The 19,449-nt window shown below is 46.6% G+C and overlaps 1 protein-coding gene across 2 annotated transcripts in view; it reads right to left on the bottom strand.

Moving 5' to 3' along the window:
- PFAS (phosphoribosylformylglycinamidine synthase) overlaps positions 1-19,449 on the bottom strand; it is a 546,904-nt gene that overhangs the window by 451,168 nt on the left and 76,287 nt on the right. For both annotated transcript variants that reach the window (XM_069244293.1, XM_069244295.1), the window contains 2 exons: positions 3,128-3,256; positions 2,662-2,793 (listed from right to left, as the gene is read on the bottom strand). In XM_069244293.1, the coding sequence (XP_069100394.1) occupies positions 2,662-2,793; positions 3,128-3,256 (261 nt within the window). The remainder of the gene's footprint in view (positions 1-2,661; positions 2,794-3,127; positions 3,257-19,449) is intronic.

Here is a 19,449-nt window from a genome sequence, read left to right on the forward strand (position 1 = left end):
CACTTGAAGGCCTGGGGCAGCAAGCTGCTGCATGGGAAATGGAGATGTCAGTGGCTCCCATGGGGTCTTTTGGGAGAGGCTCCTGTACACTGAGGCCAGAGAACCCAAACCTGGTGCCACCAGGCAAGTGGTTGTGCCTCAGCAGTTCAGGGAATTTATCCTCACACTAGTATATGACAGCCCCCTAGCTGGGCATCTAGGCCAAACTAAAACTTACAATAGGTTTTCAGCCCTTTCTACTGGCCCAACATGTCACAAGGTGAAGGGGTTTTGCAGTTCCTGTGTCACCTGCCAAACATGCGGTAAATGCAGGTGACAACCCACAAGCTCCCCTAATTCTACGACCAGTGGTTGGGGTTCCCTTTGAAACAGTTGGTGTGGACATATTGGGTCCACTTGAACCACCCACAGCCACAGGAAACTAATATATACATGTAGTATGCTAATAGTAGTGGATCATGCTACCAGGTATCCTGAAGCAACTCCCCTTCAGTCTACTACAGCCCCTGAAGTAGCCAAAGCCCTCATCAGTATCTTTACCAGGGAAGGGTTTCTTAAGAAGGTGGTTTCTGACAAAGGTGCCAAATTCATGTCAGCTTACCTGAAACACATGTGGAATGAGAGTGGGGTGACCTACAAGATCACCGCGACCTTCCAGCCACAAACCAGTGGAGTTGTTGAAAGGTTCAACAAGACATTGAAGGGCATGATCATGGGATCACAGTAAAATACACTGCAGGCTTTAAGCGACAATGTTATCCTATGAGGAATAAACATATACTGCATAGGGTTACTTAGCAAAGTTACAGAACTGTTTTAAGGGACTTAAGGTGAGTAAGGGGCAAGGGCCAAGGCAGCACCAACAGGTCACCCTAGGAGGCACTGGGGCGTCCGGATGCAGAGGTGCTTTTCGCCAGTGGGTGCCCCGATCACTTCAATGGGAAACAGTCCTGTGACAGAGGCTGCAAACGGTGACTGGGGGCAGTCTGGTTGAACCCAAACAGGCGCTTAGGTCTTTTGCATGCAGGGCCACCATCAGTCCACTCAAATTCAGGCTGGGAGGTTTGTGTGCAGTGGTGCTTTGTCTGGCAGGGTTGTGCTGCTGATGACTCTCACGGTTCTCGGTCCCTAAAGAAACAGGCTGCAGGTGGCAACTAAGGGACTCAACTGTTCGGCTCAACTTTGAAGGTGCGGGAGTCAGCAAGGGAGAATGTGTCTTCTGCTGTCTTTTCGGCACTGAGGCAGGGCTGGATGTTTCAGATGCAGCTTTTTAGTGCCAATCATGGGCCAAAGGCAGTGGTGGCCTAGCAAAAGCCTTTGGTCAGCCCTTGGGGATGGCTTGCTGGGGTCAGGGTGGGTGTTTGGGGTTAGGGGGGGGATGTGCTTGTATTTACAGGTTGTCACAGTGTGAAATAGTGCATCTTGAGCTGGGACTACAAGCTGTCCTAGTAGGAGAAGGTGCCCTCATCTGCTGCCAAACTCTGTGCGTAGTCTTCCTTCTGAAGTTCATCCGATAGGAAGATGTCTGGCACGTCATCAGCGAGGCATCAAGACATCTTGAATCGTTGATCTCTCAAAGTTTTCTTGGGCCTGAAGATTTGCAGGCTTCCAAGGCATCTTCTAGATAGTCAGAGAAAGGCAAAAGTTACACACCTGATGTTGGTCAGTACGTGTGAAACCTGGCATGACAGCGAGGGCAGATCCGAAGGGGAGTCAGTTCCAGCACCAAATGGACATGTGAGGATGTTATTGATGTATAAGTACAGCCCGAAGTGTGAGGCCCAAATGGCCCAATAAAGACAGATGTTGGTGAACGATCAATGAGGGATTGAATACTAACCATGATCAATAACAGTACCAACAGTAGGCCTAAAGTAGGAAATGACGATGCCAAGAAGCAGACGTCCAAATCCGATGGTGGAGGAAAACAATCTAACAATGGAGTTGATGCCCATGTGCATTACCAGTAAGATGAGGAGACACCACTCGTGACTCGAAAGACTTCCTTAAACGAAAAAATCTGAACACTTCCGAGTCCAACACTAAATAGTGAATTATGCTAAGCATGTGTATCTACAGCCACACATGCCTGGAACATGACATTCTGACTTTCTATCATGTGGGCCAATAGGGTAATGAAGTTGTTGGAGAGTACTGGTGCAAGAATAATCACTGCGGAATTCCACAGATGATGTTGGATGTTTTGCATGAGAATCTGTGGTACCAAATCTTTAGAGTGACAATCATATTGCTTTGGTTGATTACTGAAATATAACCCTACTGGATTGATTCAGCTGGATTAATGTAACAGTAAATCCGATGACTAACATTTACTGGAACAGTAACCAAAGGGTATATATGCACTGGTACATTTAGTAAAATGAATTAAGATTGCCTGCTAAAGGAACAGATATCCACAGTCTCAAAATGATGTTCAGAAGGCTGTGTCATCTAGTTGATTAACTGGTCAGGCAGTTCAAAATTCTCTGGAAAGTCAAAATTTAAAAATTTAAAGTAGGACCATATTAGTTCCTCTGTCTACCTAAAACCTCATGAGCTCACATGAACTAGCCTTTATCCTAGCTTGAGAGCGCTGGCTCTGGCATACAATCCTAAATTGTCACCAACCACCACACTATCAACTGCTATACTAGGTATTACCTGCCAGGACAGGCTCTCCAAATTTGTTTCCATAGTCTGACGCTCCATTACTGGCCTCAATAGCCACCTCCAGTGGACGAGCGAAGTTCCTGGGATACTCGAATGATGGATCTTCCCATGGAAGCTCATAACCTGGAAGTTTAAGGGAAGGGAGGAAGTTACGAAGAAAAACACATTTATCAAAGCCAAAAATAAATGAGAGACAATGCAAAAGTGTTAAAAGAAGATGAAATAGTCTAAATAAGGAAACAGAACAGCCGGAAGTCTTAGTAATGAAGATAAAGGGAAGGTGCGAACTCTGGAGAGATGCTGCCCAGCTAATAAAATATCACCTAAGAGCATATGAATCCTAACATTGCATTCAACCCCAATACCCACTCTTCCACCGACTTTTTGTTTAATCTGCCTACTTTTACATGTCAACTTTATCTACTCGGCTTTAGAAACAAACACACATACCACCTACCTGGTATGAGTAGATTGCCAAAGCAGTATCCAGCAGTGCCTGCGATGACATAAGCACCTTGGCCTGTTGACTGAACATCTCGTATTCTGCCGCCTGTGCCTGTAGTGGCACCACTAAATGGAGCTACACCTGTTTTAAGGCAGAAAGATATCACTTAAAGGTGTGCTGTATCCTTAGACACATTGCCTGTTCTCAAAATGCTGCCCTCTAAGAGACAATGCATTTAAAAAGGCAGGGAAAAAGAGAAACACAAAAAGTAATTTAGTATAAACCACAAAAATGAGCTATGCAGAAGATTATGTGCAGGTTAATAACAAAAAAGGAAGAATAAGGCAGTTAGAGTCATGCAAAAACACAGAATGTGAAGAAAGGACTCCAGCAGGAAAGAGTATCCATAAAGGTCAGTGATCCATTAGAGAGTTATTAGATTAAAAAACAATTGAGTTATAATAAAAGAGTTAATAAAACACAAGCAAACCTGAAGAATGATGCCGGAAAAAGGAGCTATCCAAGTGTGTGTGAGAGATCAGTAAATAAAAAACGCTACAAGAAGATAGCAGAACAAATGGAAGAAAAGGGAGCATTCTTGAGCATGTCTTGAAAAAGTAGAACAGTGCAAGATGGGGGAGAAAAGTAAGCAAATATGTGCAGGTGTTGCTGTGAAACAGAACGTAGTGCAAAAAATGGGGGTAGCACAAGAAGTGTTTTAAAATGCAGCAATGTGTGAGAACATAAGTACAGATAAAACAAAGCAGTGCAAGAGAAGAGTTGTGCACTAACTGCATAACGTGCTAAAGAAGGTAAATCAAAACCTTCCAAAAGTAATAAGATCAGAGGAGCTGCATGCTGGGTCAAAAGGAGGCCCAGCCTTCAACTTCCCACTGTGTACTGGGCAGCTGGGGGTGGATTTTAAGAGAGGAAAAAGAACTATAAATAAGTATTAAAGTGTAAGCTTTACAAATCAGGTCAGCTCCTTCTAAAGAATGACAGATAAGACACATCTTGTGCAAAAACAGAGTGGAGTGAAATACTGTACTTTATGGCATGCAAATGGAAAACAGTGCCTTGGACTAATCCAATGTACAGAGAAAAGTACCTTTGTAAGATTAATTCACAGAGCAAGTGTAAAATGAAGGGGACGGCAGGGGCATAACACAGGATCCTGTGGTACAGAAGCCTATCCCCTTTCAGGAGTACCTGTTCATTTTAAAGCCTAGGAAAATCTGCACATTACAGAGGTCTGAAGGACCCCCCTTACCAAATTCTACTTCCTGGCCCCATCATGGTGTGTTCTGCCATTGGTGGAGAGCCTCGGGGGGGGGTCGACCGAGCAAGGGGCACAGGTACAGAAGCAAGACCTTAAATGGAGGAAGCAAGCGAGCAAAGTAATGATTGCAATGACAGTCGTGAGTCAACAAAGAAAAAGAGAGGCAGATAGAGAACGTAACAGAATAACACAGAAAAAGGAGCAAGCACTTGAGATGCGTTCAAGACAGGTGGGAGATTGGCTTGTGAAGAGAGCCAGAAGAGAGATGTAGTAATGAGAAGATATGAAGACTGAATAGCTAAGAAGTACCTTAGATACATCCAAAATGGTGAGATTAGAGCCATAGAACATAAACCTCTCTTCACATTACACTATGTAACCCAGTCTGCCACAAGTATGGTTTACTATTACCCCAAACAGATGGTAAACACAAAACTGAATTTACTATCTACACATGGTGTAGGAAGTTGGCTCTGTATGTGCTATTTCAAAGTAAGGAATAGTATGCACAGAGTCCAAGGGTTCCCCTTAGAGGTAAAATAGTGGTAAAAATAGATAATACTAATGCTCTATTTTGTGGTAGTGTGGTCGAGCAGTAGGCTTATCCAAGGAGTAGTGTTAAGCATTTGTTGTACATACACATAGACAATAAATGAGGTACACACACTCAGAGACAAATCCAGCCAATAGGTTTTTGTATAGAAAAATATATTTTCTTAGTTTATTTTAAGAACCACAGGTTCAAATTCTACATGTAATATCTCATTCGAAAGGTATTGCAGGTAAGTACTTTAGGAACTTCAAATCATCAAAATTGCATGTATACTTTTCAAGTTATTCACAAATAGCTGTTTTAAAAGTGGACACAGTGCAATTTTCACAGTTCCTGGGGGAGGTAAGTTTTTGTTAGTTTTACCAGGTAAGTAAGACACTTACAGGGTTCAGTTCTTGGTCCAAGGTAGCCCACCGTTGGGGGTTCAGAGCAACCCCAAAGTCACCACACCAGCAGCTCAGGGCCGGTCAGGTGCAGAGTTCAAAGTGGTGCCCAAAACACATAGGCTAGAATGGAGAGAAGGGGGTGCCCCGGTTCCGGTCTGCTTGCAGGTAAGTACCCGCGTCTTCGGAGGGCAGACCAGGGGGGTTTTGTAGGGCACCGGGGGGGGACACAAGCCCACACAGAAATTTCACCCTCAGCAGCGCGGGGGCGGCCGGGTGCAGTGTAGAAACAAGCGTCGGGTTTGTAATGGAAGTCAATGGGAGATCTAGGGATCTCTTCAGCGCTGCAGGCAGGCAAGGGGGGGGTTCCTCGGGGAAACCTCCACTTGGTCAAGGGAGAGGGACTCCTGGGGGTCACTCCTCCAGTGAAAGTCCGGTCCTTCAGGTCCTGGGGGCTGCGGGTGCAGGGTCTCTCCCAGGTGTCGGGACTTAGGATTCAAAGAGTCGCGGTCAGGGGAAGCCTCGGGATTCCCTCTGCAGACGGCGCTGTGGGGGCTCAGGGGGGACAGGTTTTTGTACTCACAGTCTTAGAGTAGTCCTGGGGTCCCTCCTGAGGTGTTGGATCGCCACCAGCCGAGTCGGGGTCGCCGGGTGCAGTGTTGCAAGTCTCACGCTTCTTGCGGGGAGCTTGCAGGGTTCTTTAAAGCTGCTGGAAACAAAGTTGCAGCTTTTCTTGGAGCAGGTCCGCTGTCCTCGGGAGTTTCTTGTCTTTTCGAAGCAGGGGCAGTCCTCAGAGGATGTCGAGGTCGCTGGTCCCTTTGGAAGGCGTCGCTGGAGCAGGATCTTTGGAAGGCAGGAGACAGGCCGGTGAGTTTCTGGAGCCAAGGCAGTTGTCGTCTTCTGGTCTTCCTCTGCAGGGGTTTTCAGCTAGGCAGTCCTTCTTCTTGTAGTTGCAGGAATCTAATTTTCTAGGGTTCAGGGTAGCCCTTAAATACTAAATTTAAGGGCGTGTTTAGGTCTGGGGGGTTAGTAGCCAATGGCTACTAGCCCTGAGGGTGGGTACACCCTCTTTGTGCCTCCTCCCAAGGGGAGGGGGTCACAATCCTAACCCTATTGGGGGAATCCTCCATCTGCAAGATGGAGGATTTCTAAAAGTTAGAGTCACTTCAGCTCAGGACACCTTAGGGGCTGTCCTGACTGGCCAGTGACTCCTCCTTGTTGCTTTCTTTGTTCCCTCCAGCCTTGCCGCCAAAAGTGGGGGCCGTGGCCGGAGGGGGCGGGCAACTCCACTAAGCGGGAGTGCCCTGCTGGGCTGTGACAAAGGGGTGAGCCTTTGAGGCTCACCGCCAGGTGTCACAGCTCCTGCCTGGGGGAGGTGTTAGCATCTCCACCCAGTGCAGGCTTTGTTACTGGCCTCATAGTGACAAAGGCACTCTCCCCATGGGGCCAGCAACATGTCTCTGGTGTGGCAGGCTGCTGGAACTAGTCAGCCTACACAGACAGTCGGTTAAGTTTCAGGGGGCACCTCTAAGGTGCCCTCTGTGGTGTATTTTACAATAAAATGTACACTGGCATCAGTGTGCATTTATTGTGCTGAGAAGTTTGATACCAAACTTCCCAGTTTTCAGTGTAGCCATTATGGTGCTGTGGAGTTCGTGTTTGACAGACTCCCAGACCATATACTCTTATGGCTACCCTGCACTTACAATGTCTAAGGTTTTGTTTAGACACTGTAGGGGTACCATGCTCATGCACTGGTACCCTCACCTATGGTATAGTGCACCCTGCCTTAGGGCTGTAAGGCCTGCTAGAGGGGTGTCTTACCTATACTGCATAGGCAGTGAGAGGCTGGCATGGCACCCTGAGGGGAGTGCCATGTCGACTTACTCGTTTTGTCCTCACTAGCACACACAAGCTGGCAAGCAGTGTGTCTGTGCTGAGTGAGAGGTCTCCAGGGTGGCATAAGACATGCTGCAGCCCTTAGAGACCTTCCTTGGCATCAGGGCCCTTGGTACTAGAAGTACCAGTTACAAGGGACTTATCTGGATGCCAGGGTCTGCCAATTGTGGATACAAAAGTACAGGTTAGGGAAAGAACACTGGTGCTGGGGCCTGGTTAGCAGGCCTCAGCACACTTTCAATTGTAAACATAGCATCAGCAAAGGCAAAAAGTCAGGGGGCAACCATGCCAAGGAGGCATTTCCTTACACAACCCCCCCCCCAAACGAAAGAGGATGAGACTAACCTTTCCCAAGAGAGTCTTCATTTTCTAAGTGGAAGAACCTGGAAAGGCCATCTGCATTGGCATGGGCAGTCCCAGGTCTGTGTTCCACTATAAAGTCCATTCCCTGTAGGGAGATGGACCACCTCAACAGTTTAGGATTTTCACCTTTCATTTGCATCAGCCATTTGAGAGGTCTGTGGTCAGTTTGAACTAGGAAGTGAGTCCCAAAGAGGTATGGTCTCAGCTTCTTCAGGGACCAAACCACAGCAAAGGCCTCCCTCTCAATGGCACTCCAACGCTGCTCCCTGGGGAGTAACCTCCTGCTAATGAAAGCAACAGGCTGGTCAAGGCCATCATCATTTGTTTGGGACAAAACTGCCCCTATCCCATGTTCAGAGGCATCAGTCTGCACAATGAACTGCTTAGAATAATCTGGAGCTTTTAGAACTGGTGCTGAGCACATTGCTTGTTTCAGGGTGTCAAAGGCCTGTTGGCATTCCACAGTCCAGTTCACTTTCTTGGGCATTTTCTTGGAGGTGAGTTCAGTGAGGGCTGTCACAATGGATCCATATCCCTTCACAAACCTCCTGTAATACCCAGTCAAGCCAAGGAATGCCCTGACTTGAGTCTGGGTTTTTGGAGCTACCCAGTCCAGAATAGTCTGGATCTTGGGTTGGAGTGGCTGAACTTGGCCTCCACCTACAAGGTGGCCCAAGTAAACCACAGTTCCCTGCCCTATCTGGCATTTGGATGCCTTGATAGAGAGGCCTGCAGATTGCAGAGCCTTCAAAACCTTCTTCAGGTGGACCAGGTGATCCTGCCAGGTGGAGCTAAAGACAGCAATATCATCAAGATAAGCTGTGCTAAAGGACTCCAAGCCAGCAAGGACTTGATTCACCAACCTTTGGAAGGTGGCAGGGGCATTCTTTAAACCAAAGGGCATAACAGTAAACTGATAATGCCCATCAGGTGTGGAGAATGCTGTTTTCTCTTTTGCTCCAGGTGCCATTTTTATTTGCCAGTACCCTGCTGTCAAGTCAAAGGTACTTAAGAATTTGGCAGCACCAAATTTGTCTATGAGCTCATCAGCTCTTGGAATTGGATGAGCATCTGTCTTGGTGACAGAATTGAGCCCTCTGTAGTCCACACAAAACCTCATCTCTTTCTTTCCATCTTTGGTGTGAGGTTTGGGGACTAAGACCACTGGGCTAGCCCAGGGGCTGTCAGAGCGCTCAATTACTCCCAATTCCAGCATCTTGTGGACTTCCACCTTGATGCTTTCTTTAACATGGTCAGACTGTCTAAAGATTTTGTTTTTGACAGGCATGCTGTCTCCTGTGTCCACATCATGGGTACACAGGTGTGTCTGACCAGGGGTTAAGGAGAAGAGTTCAGGAAACTGTTGTAGGACTCTCCTACAATCAGCTTGCTGTTGGCCAGAGAGGGTGTCTGAGTAGATCACTCCATCTACTGTGCCATCTTTTGGGTCTGATGAAAGAAGATCAGGGAGAGGTTCACTCTCTGCCTCCTGATCCTCATCTGTTACCATCAACAGATTTACATCAGCCCTGTCATGGAAGAGCTTAAGGCGGTTCACATGGATCACCCTCTTGGGGCTCCTGCTTGTGCCCAGGTCCACCAGGTAGGTGACCTGACTCTTCCTTTCTAGCACTGGGTAAGGGCCACTCCATTTGTCCTGGAGTGCCCTGGGAGCCACAGGCTCCAGAACCCAGACTTTCTGCCCTGGTTGGAACTCAACCAGTGCAGCCTTTTGGTCATACCAAAACTTCTGGAGCTGTTGGCTGGCCTCAAGGTTTTTGGTTGCCTTTTCCATGTACTCTGCCATTCTAGAGCGAAGGCCAAGTACATAGTCCACTATGTCCTGTTTAGGCTCATGGAGAGGTCTCTCCCAGCCTTCTTTAACAAGGGCAAGTGGTCCCCTTACAGGATGACCAAACAGAAGTTCAAAGGGTGAGAATCCTACTCCCTTCTGTGGCACCTCTCTGTAAGCAAAAAGCAGACATGGCAAGAGGACATCCCATATCCTTTTGAGTTTTTCTGGGAGCCCCATGATCATGCCTTTTAATGTCTTGTTGAATCTCTCAACCAAGCCATTAGTTTGTGGATGGTATGGTGTAGTGAATTTATAAGTCACTCCACACTCATTCCACATGTGCTTCAGGTATGCTGACATGAAGTTGGTACCTCTGTCAGACACCACCTCCTTAGGGAAACCCACTCTGGTAAAGATACCAATGAGGGCCTTGGCTACTGCAGGGGCAGTAGTCGACCTAAGGGGAATAGCTTCAGGATACCTGGTAGCATGATCCACTACTACCAGGATATACATATTTCCTGAGGCCGTGGGAGGTTCTAGTGGACCAACTATGTCCACACCCACTCTTTCAAAGGGAACCCCCACCACTGGAAGTGGAATGAGGGGGGCCTTTGGGTGCCCACCTGTCTTACCACTGGCTTGACAGGTGGGGCAGGAGATGCAAAACTCCTTAACCATGTTGGACATATTGGGCCAGTAGAAGTGGTTGACTAACCTCTCCCACGTCTTGGTTTGTCCCAAATGTCCAGCAAGGGGAATGTCATGGGCCAATGTTAGGATGAACTTCCTGAACAGCTGGGGCACTACCACTCTCCTAGTGGCACCAGGTTTGGGGTCTCTGGCCTCAGTGTACAGGAGTCCATCTTCCCAATAGACCCTATGCGTTCCATTTTTCTTGCCTTTGGACTCTTCAGCAGCTTGCTGCCTAAGGCCTTCAAGAGAGGGACAGGTTTCTTGTCCCTTACACAGCTCCTCCCTTGAGGGTCCCCCTGGGCCTAAGAGCTCAACCTGGTAAGGTTCAAGCTCCAAAGGCTCAGTTCCCTCAGAGGGCAGAACTTCTTCCTGAGAAGAGAGGTTCCCTTTCTTTTGCTGTGTTGCAGTTGGTTTCCCAACTGACTTTCCTGTTCTCTTGGTAGGCTGGGCCATTTTTCCAGACTCCAGCTCTACTTTTTCACCCTGTGCCTTGCATTGTGCTCTTGTTTTCACACACACCAGTTCAGGGATACCCAGCATTGCTGCATGGGTTTTTAGTTCTACCTCAGCCCATGCTGAGGACTCCAGGTCATTTCCAAGCAGACAGTCCACTGGGATATTTGAGGAGACCACCACCTGTTTCAGGCCATTGACCCCTCCCCATTCTAAAGTAACCATTACCATGGGATGTACTTTTCTCTGATTGTCAGCGTTGGTGACTGTGTAAGTTTTTCCAGTCAGGTATTGGCCAGGGGAAACCAGTTTCTCTGTCACCATGGTGACACTGGCACCTGTATCCCTCAGGCCCTCTATTCTAGTCCCATTAATTAAGAGTTGCTGTCTGTATTTTTGCATGTTAGGCGGCCAGACAGCTAGTGTGGCTAAATCCACCCCACCCTCAGAAACTAGAGTAGCTTCAGTGTGGACCCTGATTTGCTCTGGGCACACTGTTGATCCCACTTGGAGACTAGCCATACCAGTGTTACCTGGATGGGAGTTTGGAGTGGAACCTTTCTTGGGACAGGCCTTGTCTCCAGTTTGGTGTCCATGCTGTTTACAGCTATGACACCAGGCCTTTTTGGGATCAAAGTTTTTACCCTTGTACCCATTGTTTTGTGAAGAGGCTCTGGGCCCACCCTCCTGTGCAGGTTTTTGGGGGCCTGTAGAAGACTCTTTACTATTTTTAGTTTTGGTTGTCTCATCACCCCTCCCCTGGGGAGTCTTTGTGACCCCTTTCTTTTGGTCACCCCCTGTTGAAGTCTTGGACACCCTTGTCTTGACCCAATGGTCCGCCTTCTTTCCCAATTCTTGGGGAGAAATTGGTCCTAGGTCTACCAGATGCTGATGCAGTTTATCATTGAAACAATTACTCAATAGGTGTTCTTTCACAAATAAATTGTACAGCCCATCATAATTACTTACACCACTGCCTTGAATCCAACCATCTAGTGTTTTCACTGAGTAGTCAACAAAGTCAACCCAGGTCTGGCTCGAGGATTTTTGAGCCCCCCTGAACCTAATCCTGTACTCCTCAGTGGAGAATCCAAAGCCCTCAATCAGGGTACCCTTCATGAGGTCATAAGATTCTGCATCTTTTCCAGAGAGTGTGAGGAGTCTATCCCTACACTTCCCAGTGAACATTTCCCAAAGGAGAGCACCCCAGTGAGATCTGTTCACTTTTCTGGTTACACAAGCCCTCTCAAAAGCTGTGAACCACTTGGTGATGTCATCACCATCTTCAAATTTTGTCACAATCCCTTTGGGGATTTTTAACATGTCAGGAGAATCTCTGACCCTATTTATATTGCTGCCACCATTGATGGGTCCTAGGCCCATCTCTTGTCTTTCCCTTTCTATGGCTAGGAGCTGTCTCTCTAAAGCCAATCTTTTGGCCATCCTGGCTAACAGGAGGTCATCTTCACTGAGAGCATCCTCAGTGATTTCAGAAATGTGGGACCCTCCTGTGAGGGACTCACTATTTCTGACTAACACAGTTGGAGACAGGACTTGAGGGGTCCTGTTCTCCCTATTTAGGACTGGAGGAGGGACATTGGCCTCCAAGTCACTAATTTCTTCCTCTGTGATGTCATCATCAGAGGGGTTGGCTTTTTCAAACTCTGCCAACAGCTCCTGGAGCTGAATTTTGGTAGGTCTGGAGCCAATGGTTATTTTCTTTATATTACAGAGAGACCTTAGCTCCCTCATCTTAAGATGGAGGTAAGGTGTGGTGTCGAGTTCCACCACCTGCATCTCTGTATCAGACATTATTCTGCTAAGAGTTGGAATACTTTTTTAAGAATCTAAAACTGTTTCTAGAATCTAATTCAAACTTTTAACAAACTTTTAAACTCTAAAAAGACAATGCTAAACAGGGACTTAACACACAAGGCCCTAGCAGGACTTTTAAGAATTTAGAAAACTTTCAAATTGCAAAAATCAATTTCTAATGACAATTTTGGAATTTGTCGTGTGATCAGGTATTGGCTGAGTAGTCCAGCAAATGCAAAGTCTTGTATCCCACCGCTGCCACCAATGTAGGAAGTTGGCTCTGTATGTGCTATTTCAAAGTAAGGAATAGCATGCACAGAGTCCAAGGGTTCCCCTTAGAGGTAAAATAGTGGTAAAAAATAGATAATACTAATGCTCTATTTTGTGGTAGTGTGGTCGAGCAGTAGGCTTATCCAAGGAGTAGTGTTAAGCATTTGTTGTACATACACATAGACAATAAATGAGGTACACACACTCAGAGACAAATCCAGCCAATAGGTTTTTGTATAGAAAAATATCTTTTCTTAGTTTATTTTAAGAACCACAGGTTCAAATTCTACATGTAATATCTCATTCGAAAGGTATTGCAGGTAAGTACTTTAGGAACTTCAAATCATCAAAATTGCATGTATACTTTTCAAGTTATTCACAAATAGCTGTTTTAAAAGTGGACACTTAGTGCAATTTTCACAGTTCCTGGGGGAGGTAAGTTTTTGTTAGGTTAACCAGGTAAGTAAGACACTTACAGGGCTTAGTTCTTGGTCCAAGGTAGCCCACCGTTGGGGGTTCAGAGCAACCCCAAAGTCACCACACCAGCAGCTCAGGGCCGGTCAGGTGCAGAGTTCAAAGTGGTGCCCAAAACACATAGGCTAGAATGGAGAGAAGGGGGTGCCCTGGTTCCGGTCTGCTTGCAGGTAAGTACCCGCGTCTTCGGAGGGCAGACCAGGGGGGTTTTGTAGGGCACCGGGGGGGACACAAGCCCACACAGAAATTTCACCCTCAGCAGCGCGGGGGCGGCCGGGTGCAGTGTAGAAACAAGCGTCGGGTTGGTAATGGAAGTCAATGGGAGATCTAGGGATCTCTTCAGCGCTGCAGGCAGGCAAGGGGGGGGTTCCTCGGGGAAACTTCCACTTGGGCAAGGGAGAGGGACTCCTGGGGGTCACTTCTCCAGTGAAAGTCCGGTCCTTCAGGTCCTGGGGGCTGCGGGTGCAGGGTCTCTCCCAGGTGTCGGGACTTAGGATTCAAAGAGTCGCGGTCAGGGGAAGCCTCGGGATTCCCTCTGCAGGCGGCGCTGTGGGGGCTCAGGGGGGACAGGTTTTTGTACTCACAGTCTTAGAGTAGTCCTGGGGTCCCTCCTGAGGTGTTGGATCGCCACCAGCCGAGTCGGGGTCGCCGGGTGCAGTGTTGCAAGTCTCACGCTTCTTGCGGGGAGCTTGCAGGGTTCTTTCAAGGCTGCTGGAAACAAAGTTGCAGCCTTTCTTGGAGCAGGTCCGCTGTCCTCGGGAGTTTCTTGTCTTTTCGAAGCAGGGGGCAGTCCTCAGAGGATGTCGAGGTCGCTGGTCCCTTTGGAAGGCGTCGCTGGAGCAGGATCTTTGGAAGGCAGGAGACAGGCCGGTGAGTTTCTGGAGCCAAGGCAGTTGTCGTCTTCTGGTCTTCCTCTGCAGGGGTTTTTCAGCTAGGCAGTCCTTCTTGTAGTTGCAGGAATCTAATTTTCTAGGGTTCAGGGTAGCCCTTAAATACTAAATTTAAGGGCGTGTTTAGGTCTGGGGGGTTAGTAGCCAATGGCTACTAGCCCTGAGGGTGGGTACACCCTCTTTGTGCCTCCTCCCAAGGGGAGGGGGTCACAATCCTAACCCTATTGGGGGAATCCTCCATCTGCAAGATGGAGGATTTCTAAAAGTTAGAGTCACTTCAGCTCAGGACACCTTAGGGGCTGTCCTGACTGGCCAGTGACTCCTCCTTGTTGCTTTCTTTGTTCCCTCCAGCCTTGCCGCCAAAAGTGGGGGCCGTGGCCGGAGGGGGCGGGCAACTCCACTAAGCTGGAGTGCCCTGCTGGGCTGTGACAAAGGGGTGAGCCTTTGAGGCTCACCGCCAGGTGTCACAGCTCCTGCCTGGGGGAGGTGTTAGCATCTCCACCCAGTGCAGGCTTTGTTACTGGCCTCAGAGTGACAAAGGCACTCTCCCCATGGGGCCAGCAACATGTCTCTGGTGTGGCAGGCTGCTGGAACTAGTCAGCCTACACAGACAGTCGGTTAAGTTTCAGGGGGCACCTCTAAGGTGCCCTCTGTGGTGTATTTTACAATAAAATGTACACTGGCATCAGTGTGCATTTATTGTGCTGAGAAGTTTGATACCAAACTTCCCAGTTTTCAGTGTAGCCATTATGGTGCTGTGGAGTTCGTGTTTGACAGACTCCCAGACCATATACTCTTATGGCTACCCTGCACTTACAATGTCTAAGGTTTTGTTTAGACACTGTAGGGGTACCATGCTCATGCACTGGTACCCTCACCTATGGTATAGTGCACCCTGCCTTAGGGCTGTAAGGCCTGCTAGAGGGGTGTCTTACCTATACTGCATAGGCAGTGAGAGGCTGGCATGGCACCCTGAGGGGAGTGCCATGTCGACTTACTCGTTTTGTCCTCACTAGCACACACAAGCTGGCAAGCAGTGTGTCTGTGCTGAGTGAGAGGTCTCCAGGGTGGCATAAGACATGCTGCAGCCCTTAGAGACCTTCCTTGGCATCAGGGCCCTTGGTACTAGAAGTACCAGTTACAAGGGACTTATCTGGATGCCAGGGTCTGCCAATTGTGGATACAAAAGTACAGGTTAGGGAAAGAACACTGGTGCTGGGGCCTGGTTAGCAGGCCTCAGCACACTTTCAATTGTAAACATAGCATCAGCAAAGGCAAAAAGTCAGGGGGCAACCATGCCAAGGAGGCATTTCCTTACACATGGGGATTAGGTAATTTCACCCTAAACTAAATTCTTTCCTGAATATGCTACATTTTTTAATTGCTTCGTGAAAAAAAGTACATTGGTAGGGTGGATAGATTATCACCATAATATTCTGTCCTAAAATGAATTTAAATGTTTCATTTTTAATGTTAGTTCAGTAAAGTGAACAAAAAGAGAGGCAGATTCAACAATCAAATGCGAGGGCATGGGCACATTTTATTCCCACTGATGTTGCATAAAACTAGACAAAACCCTACCTTCTTGGCCTGATTAACTGAAACATCCTACAGTATGAAAAAGTATGATCACAGAGGTAGGAACAGATATTAAGATTTAAAAACAGTGGTACTTACTTAAGGAGCCCAGAAAAAAAGTGAGGTTCCACAGTGCTTCATTTGTAAAATAATGCGTGCCGATGCCTAGATCTCCGCAGCTGGCGCTATTACATTTCAGCACACTGAATACCAAGGCTGAGTAGTCCTAAATCTACGCCAGGCCTCTTTAAACCACTACCAGACACTTTATACCCCTTGATCTCACTCTCGTAATTTCCTGCTGTCTTCCTCTTCCTCCTCCTTGCCCGTTTGAGTGTTTTTTCACCTCTCTTGCTCTCAGGAAATGTTTGATGAGGGAAAATAAGTGGCACTAACCAAAAATGAGTGCCGCTGGCACCACCGATTTAAATTAGGCACTTCCTGTTCAATGATTAATTTACTTGGGAGTGTTGAAAGTCCACACTGCCAAAAACCAAACTGTACTTTGGAGGAATCACAGAATCATGTATAAGGACTAAGCAGTAAAGCCCACCGGACCAGGATACCTCGAAGGACAACATTATGTCAGTCAAATTAAACGTTAAAAAGAAAAACACTCATAATAACTTAGCAAACTTAAAAGGTGCAGAAAACACCACAATAGTAAAAAAACAAACAAAGCAAATTGTTTTGTCCCTTATAGAGTGGAAAGAATTTTACCAAACGTCACAAAGACAGATAAGCAATGTGCAGCTAAGGAAGATCCGCCACCTACAATAAACAAGCATTGGTAAATGCATTAGGTTTTGTCAATGTGATTATTATTTTTTGTTGTACGCTTTAGCTTGGAAAGCAGGTATAAAACTGATGTTGTGAACTAATATTTGAACGGGGGAACCTGAATGCTAGAATGTATGGGTGACTTGCAAAAAGGTGTGCATGTGCATGTTCATGAATAGATTTAATGAAAATAATACCTTACTCTCTGTAGGACACTGCAGGAAACTGAAGGATAACATTATAACGGGCTGAGCCAGCGAGAACAAGTAGTGCAAAAATAAAATGCATAGGTAAGCAACTTACTAAGAGTGGAGTATGTATTACTGCCACAAGCAATTCAATAGCTTCTTAAAGTAAGAAGTAGACATTGGTTCAAGTTAATAATGAACCGCACACAATGTGCACACAATAGCCTCCCAGGGGAGCAAGAATCGGTTATGGGTGCTCTAGGTTGCATGAAGCAGTCCACGCGGGAGAGCTTTTCACAACAGATTTAAAACACGTTGAAGCATTCTTTGAGGGCAGTATTAAGCAGCATCAAGGTTGAAGGGGGCGCTAAAAGAGGCACACTGGATTCATCTATGAGAATTAAAGCCACTAAAGGCAAGCCAGAGCCAACTATGTGATGAGCTATAAATCGTGCTGGAAGTGGGGTCATAAAATCTCATGGTTAAAAGTTGCCTGGGGATATACAGGATTTGTGAATGTAAGTGTCTGAAAATGAAAATGTCACTTACCCAGTGTACATCTGTTCGTGGCATCAGTCGCTGGAGATTCACATGTTCTGCATAGCTCGCCATCTGGTGTTGGGTCGGAGTGTTACAAGTTGTTTTTCTTCGAAGAAGTCTTTCGAGTCACGGGACCGAGTGACTCCTCCTTTTGTCTCCATTGCGCATGGGCGTCGACTCCATCTTCGATTGTTTTCCCCGCAGAGGGTGAGGTAGGAGTTGTGTTATAGTAATAGTGCCCATGCAATGGAGTGACTAAGTATGTGCCTATTTAAGGTTAAAATAATATATATACAAATGTACAAAGTTGAAGCTAACTTCCAAACTGCTACAGGCTCCCGGGGAGGTGGGTGGGCACATGTGAATCTCCAGCGACTGATGCCACGAACAGATGTACACTGGGTAAGTGACATTTTCAGTTCGATGGCATCTGTCGCTGTAGATACACATGTTCTGCATAGACTAGTAAGCCGTTATCTCCCCAAAAGCGGTGGCTCAGCCTGTAGGAATGGAAGTGGTTTGAAATAATGTTCTTAACACGGCTTGACCTACTGTGCCTTGCTGTGCGGATAACACGTCTACACAGTAGTGCTTAGTGAACGTGTGTGGCGTAGACCATGTGGCTGCCTTACATATTTCTTGCATTGGGATGTTTCCTAGAAAGGCCATGGTAGCACCTTTTTTTCTGGTTGAGTGTGCCCTTGGTGTAATGGGCAGTTGTCGTTTTGCTTTAAGGTAGCAGATTTGGATGCATTTAACTATCCATCTGGCTATACCTTGTTTTGATATTGGGTTTCCTGCATGAGGTTTTTGAAATGCAATAAATAGTGGTTTAGTCTTTCTGATGTTTTTCGTTCTGTCAATGTAGTACATTAATGCTCTTTTGACATCTAATGTATGTAGTGCCCTCTCAGCTACGGAATCTGGCTGTGGGAAGAACACTGGTAGTTCCACTGTTTGGTTTAGGTGGAACGGTGAAACAACCTTTGGTAAAAATTTTGGATTAGTCCTTAGGACGACTTTATTTTTGTGTAGTTGTATAAAAGGTTCTTGTATTGTAAACGCCTGAATTTCGCTTACTCTTCTTAGAGATGTAATGGCGATGAGAAATGCAACCTTCCAGGTTAGGAACTGTATTTCGCAAGAGTGCATGGGTTCAAAAGGTGGACCCATGAGTCTTGTTAAGACAACATTCAAGTTCCATGAAGGAACAGGTGGTGTTCTTGGTGGTATTATTCTTTTAAGGCCTTCCATGAATGCTTTAATGACTGGTATCCTATATAGGGAAGTTGAATAGGTAGTCTGCAGGTATGCAGATATTGCCGCAAGGTGTATTTTAATGGAAGAGAAGGCTAGGTTAGATTTTTGTAAGTGAAGCAAGTAACCCACTACGTCCTTTGGAGTTGCGTGTAAAGGTTGGATCTGATTATGATGGCAGTAGCAGACAAAACTCTTCCATTTACTTGCATAGCAGTGCCTAGTGGACGGCCTTCTGGCTTGCTTTATGACGTCCATACATTCTTGAGTAAGTTGTAAGTGTCCGAATTCTAGGATTTCAGGAGCCAGATTGCTAGATTCAGCGATGCTGGATCTGGATGTCTGATCTGTTGGTTGTGTTGGGTTAACAGATCCGGCCTGTTGGGCAATTTGATGTGGGGTACTACTGATAGGTCTAGCAGTGTTGTGTACCAGGGTTGCCTTGCCCAAGTTGGTGCTATTAAAATGAGTTTGAGTTTGTTTTGACTCAATTTGTTTACCAGATAAGGAAGGAGAGGGAGAGGAGGAAAAGCGTAGGCAAATATCCCTGACCAGTTCATCCATAGGGCATTGCCTTGGGACTGCCTGTGTGGGTATCTGGATGCGAAGTTTTGGCATTTTGCGTTCTCTCTTGTTGCAAACAAGTCTATTTGAGGTATTCCCCAGAGTCTGAAGTAAGTGTTTAGAATTTGGGGGTGAATTTCCCATTCGTGGACCTGTTGGTGATCTCGAGAGAGATTGTCTGAAAGTTGATTCTGGATCCCTGGAATAAACTGCGCTATTAGGCGAATGTGGTTGTGAATTGCCCATCGCCATATCTTCTGTGCTAGAAGGCTCAACTGCGTTGAGTGTGTCCCCCCCTGTTTGTTTAGATAATACATTGTTGTCATGTTGTCTGTTTTGACAAGAATGTATTTGTGAGTTATAATTGGTTGGAAAGCCCTTAATGCTTGAAAAACTGCTAGCATTTCTAGGTGATTCATATGCAGTTTTGTTTGATGTACTTTCCATTGTCCTTGTATGCTGTGTTGATCGAGGTGTGCTCCCCACCCTGTCATGGAAGCATCTGTTGTTATTACGCATTGTGGCACTGGGTCTTGGAATGGCCGCCCTTTGTTTAA

This window comes from Pleurodeles waltl, chromosome 7 (assembly GCF_031143425.1).
Source record: "Pleurodeles waltl isolate 20211129_DDA chromosome 7, aPleWal1.hap1.20221129, whole genome shotgun sequence".
Taxonomy (NCBI): Eukaryota; Metazoa; Chordata; class Amphibia; order Caudata; family Salamandridae; genus Pleurodeles; species Pleurodeles waltl.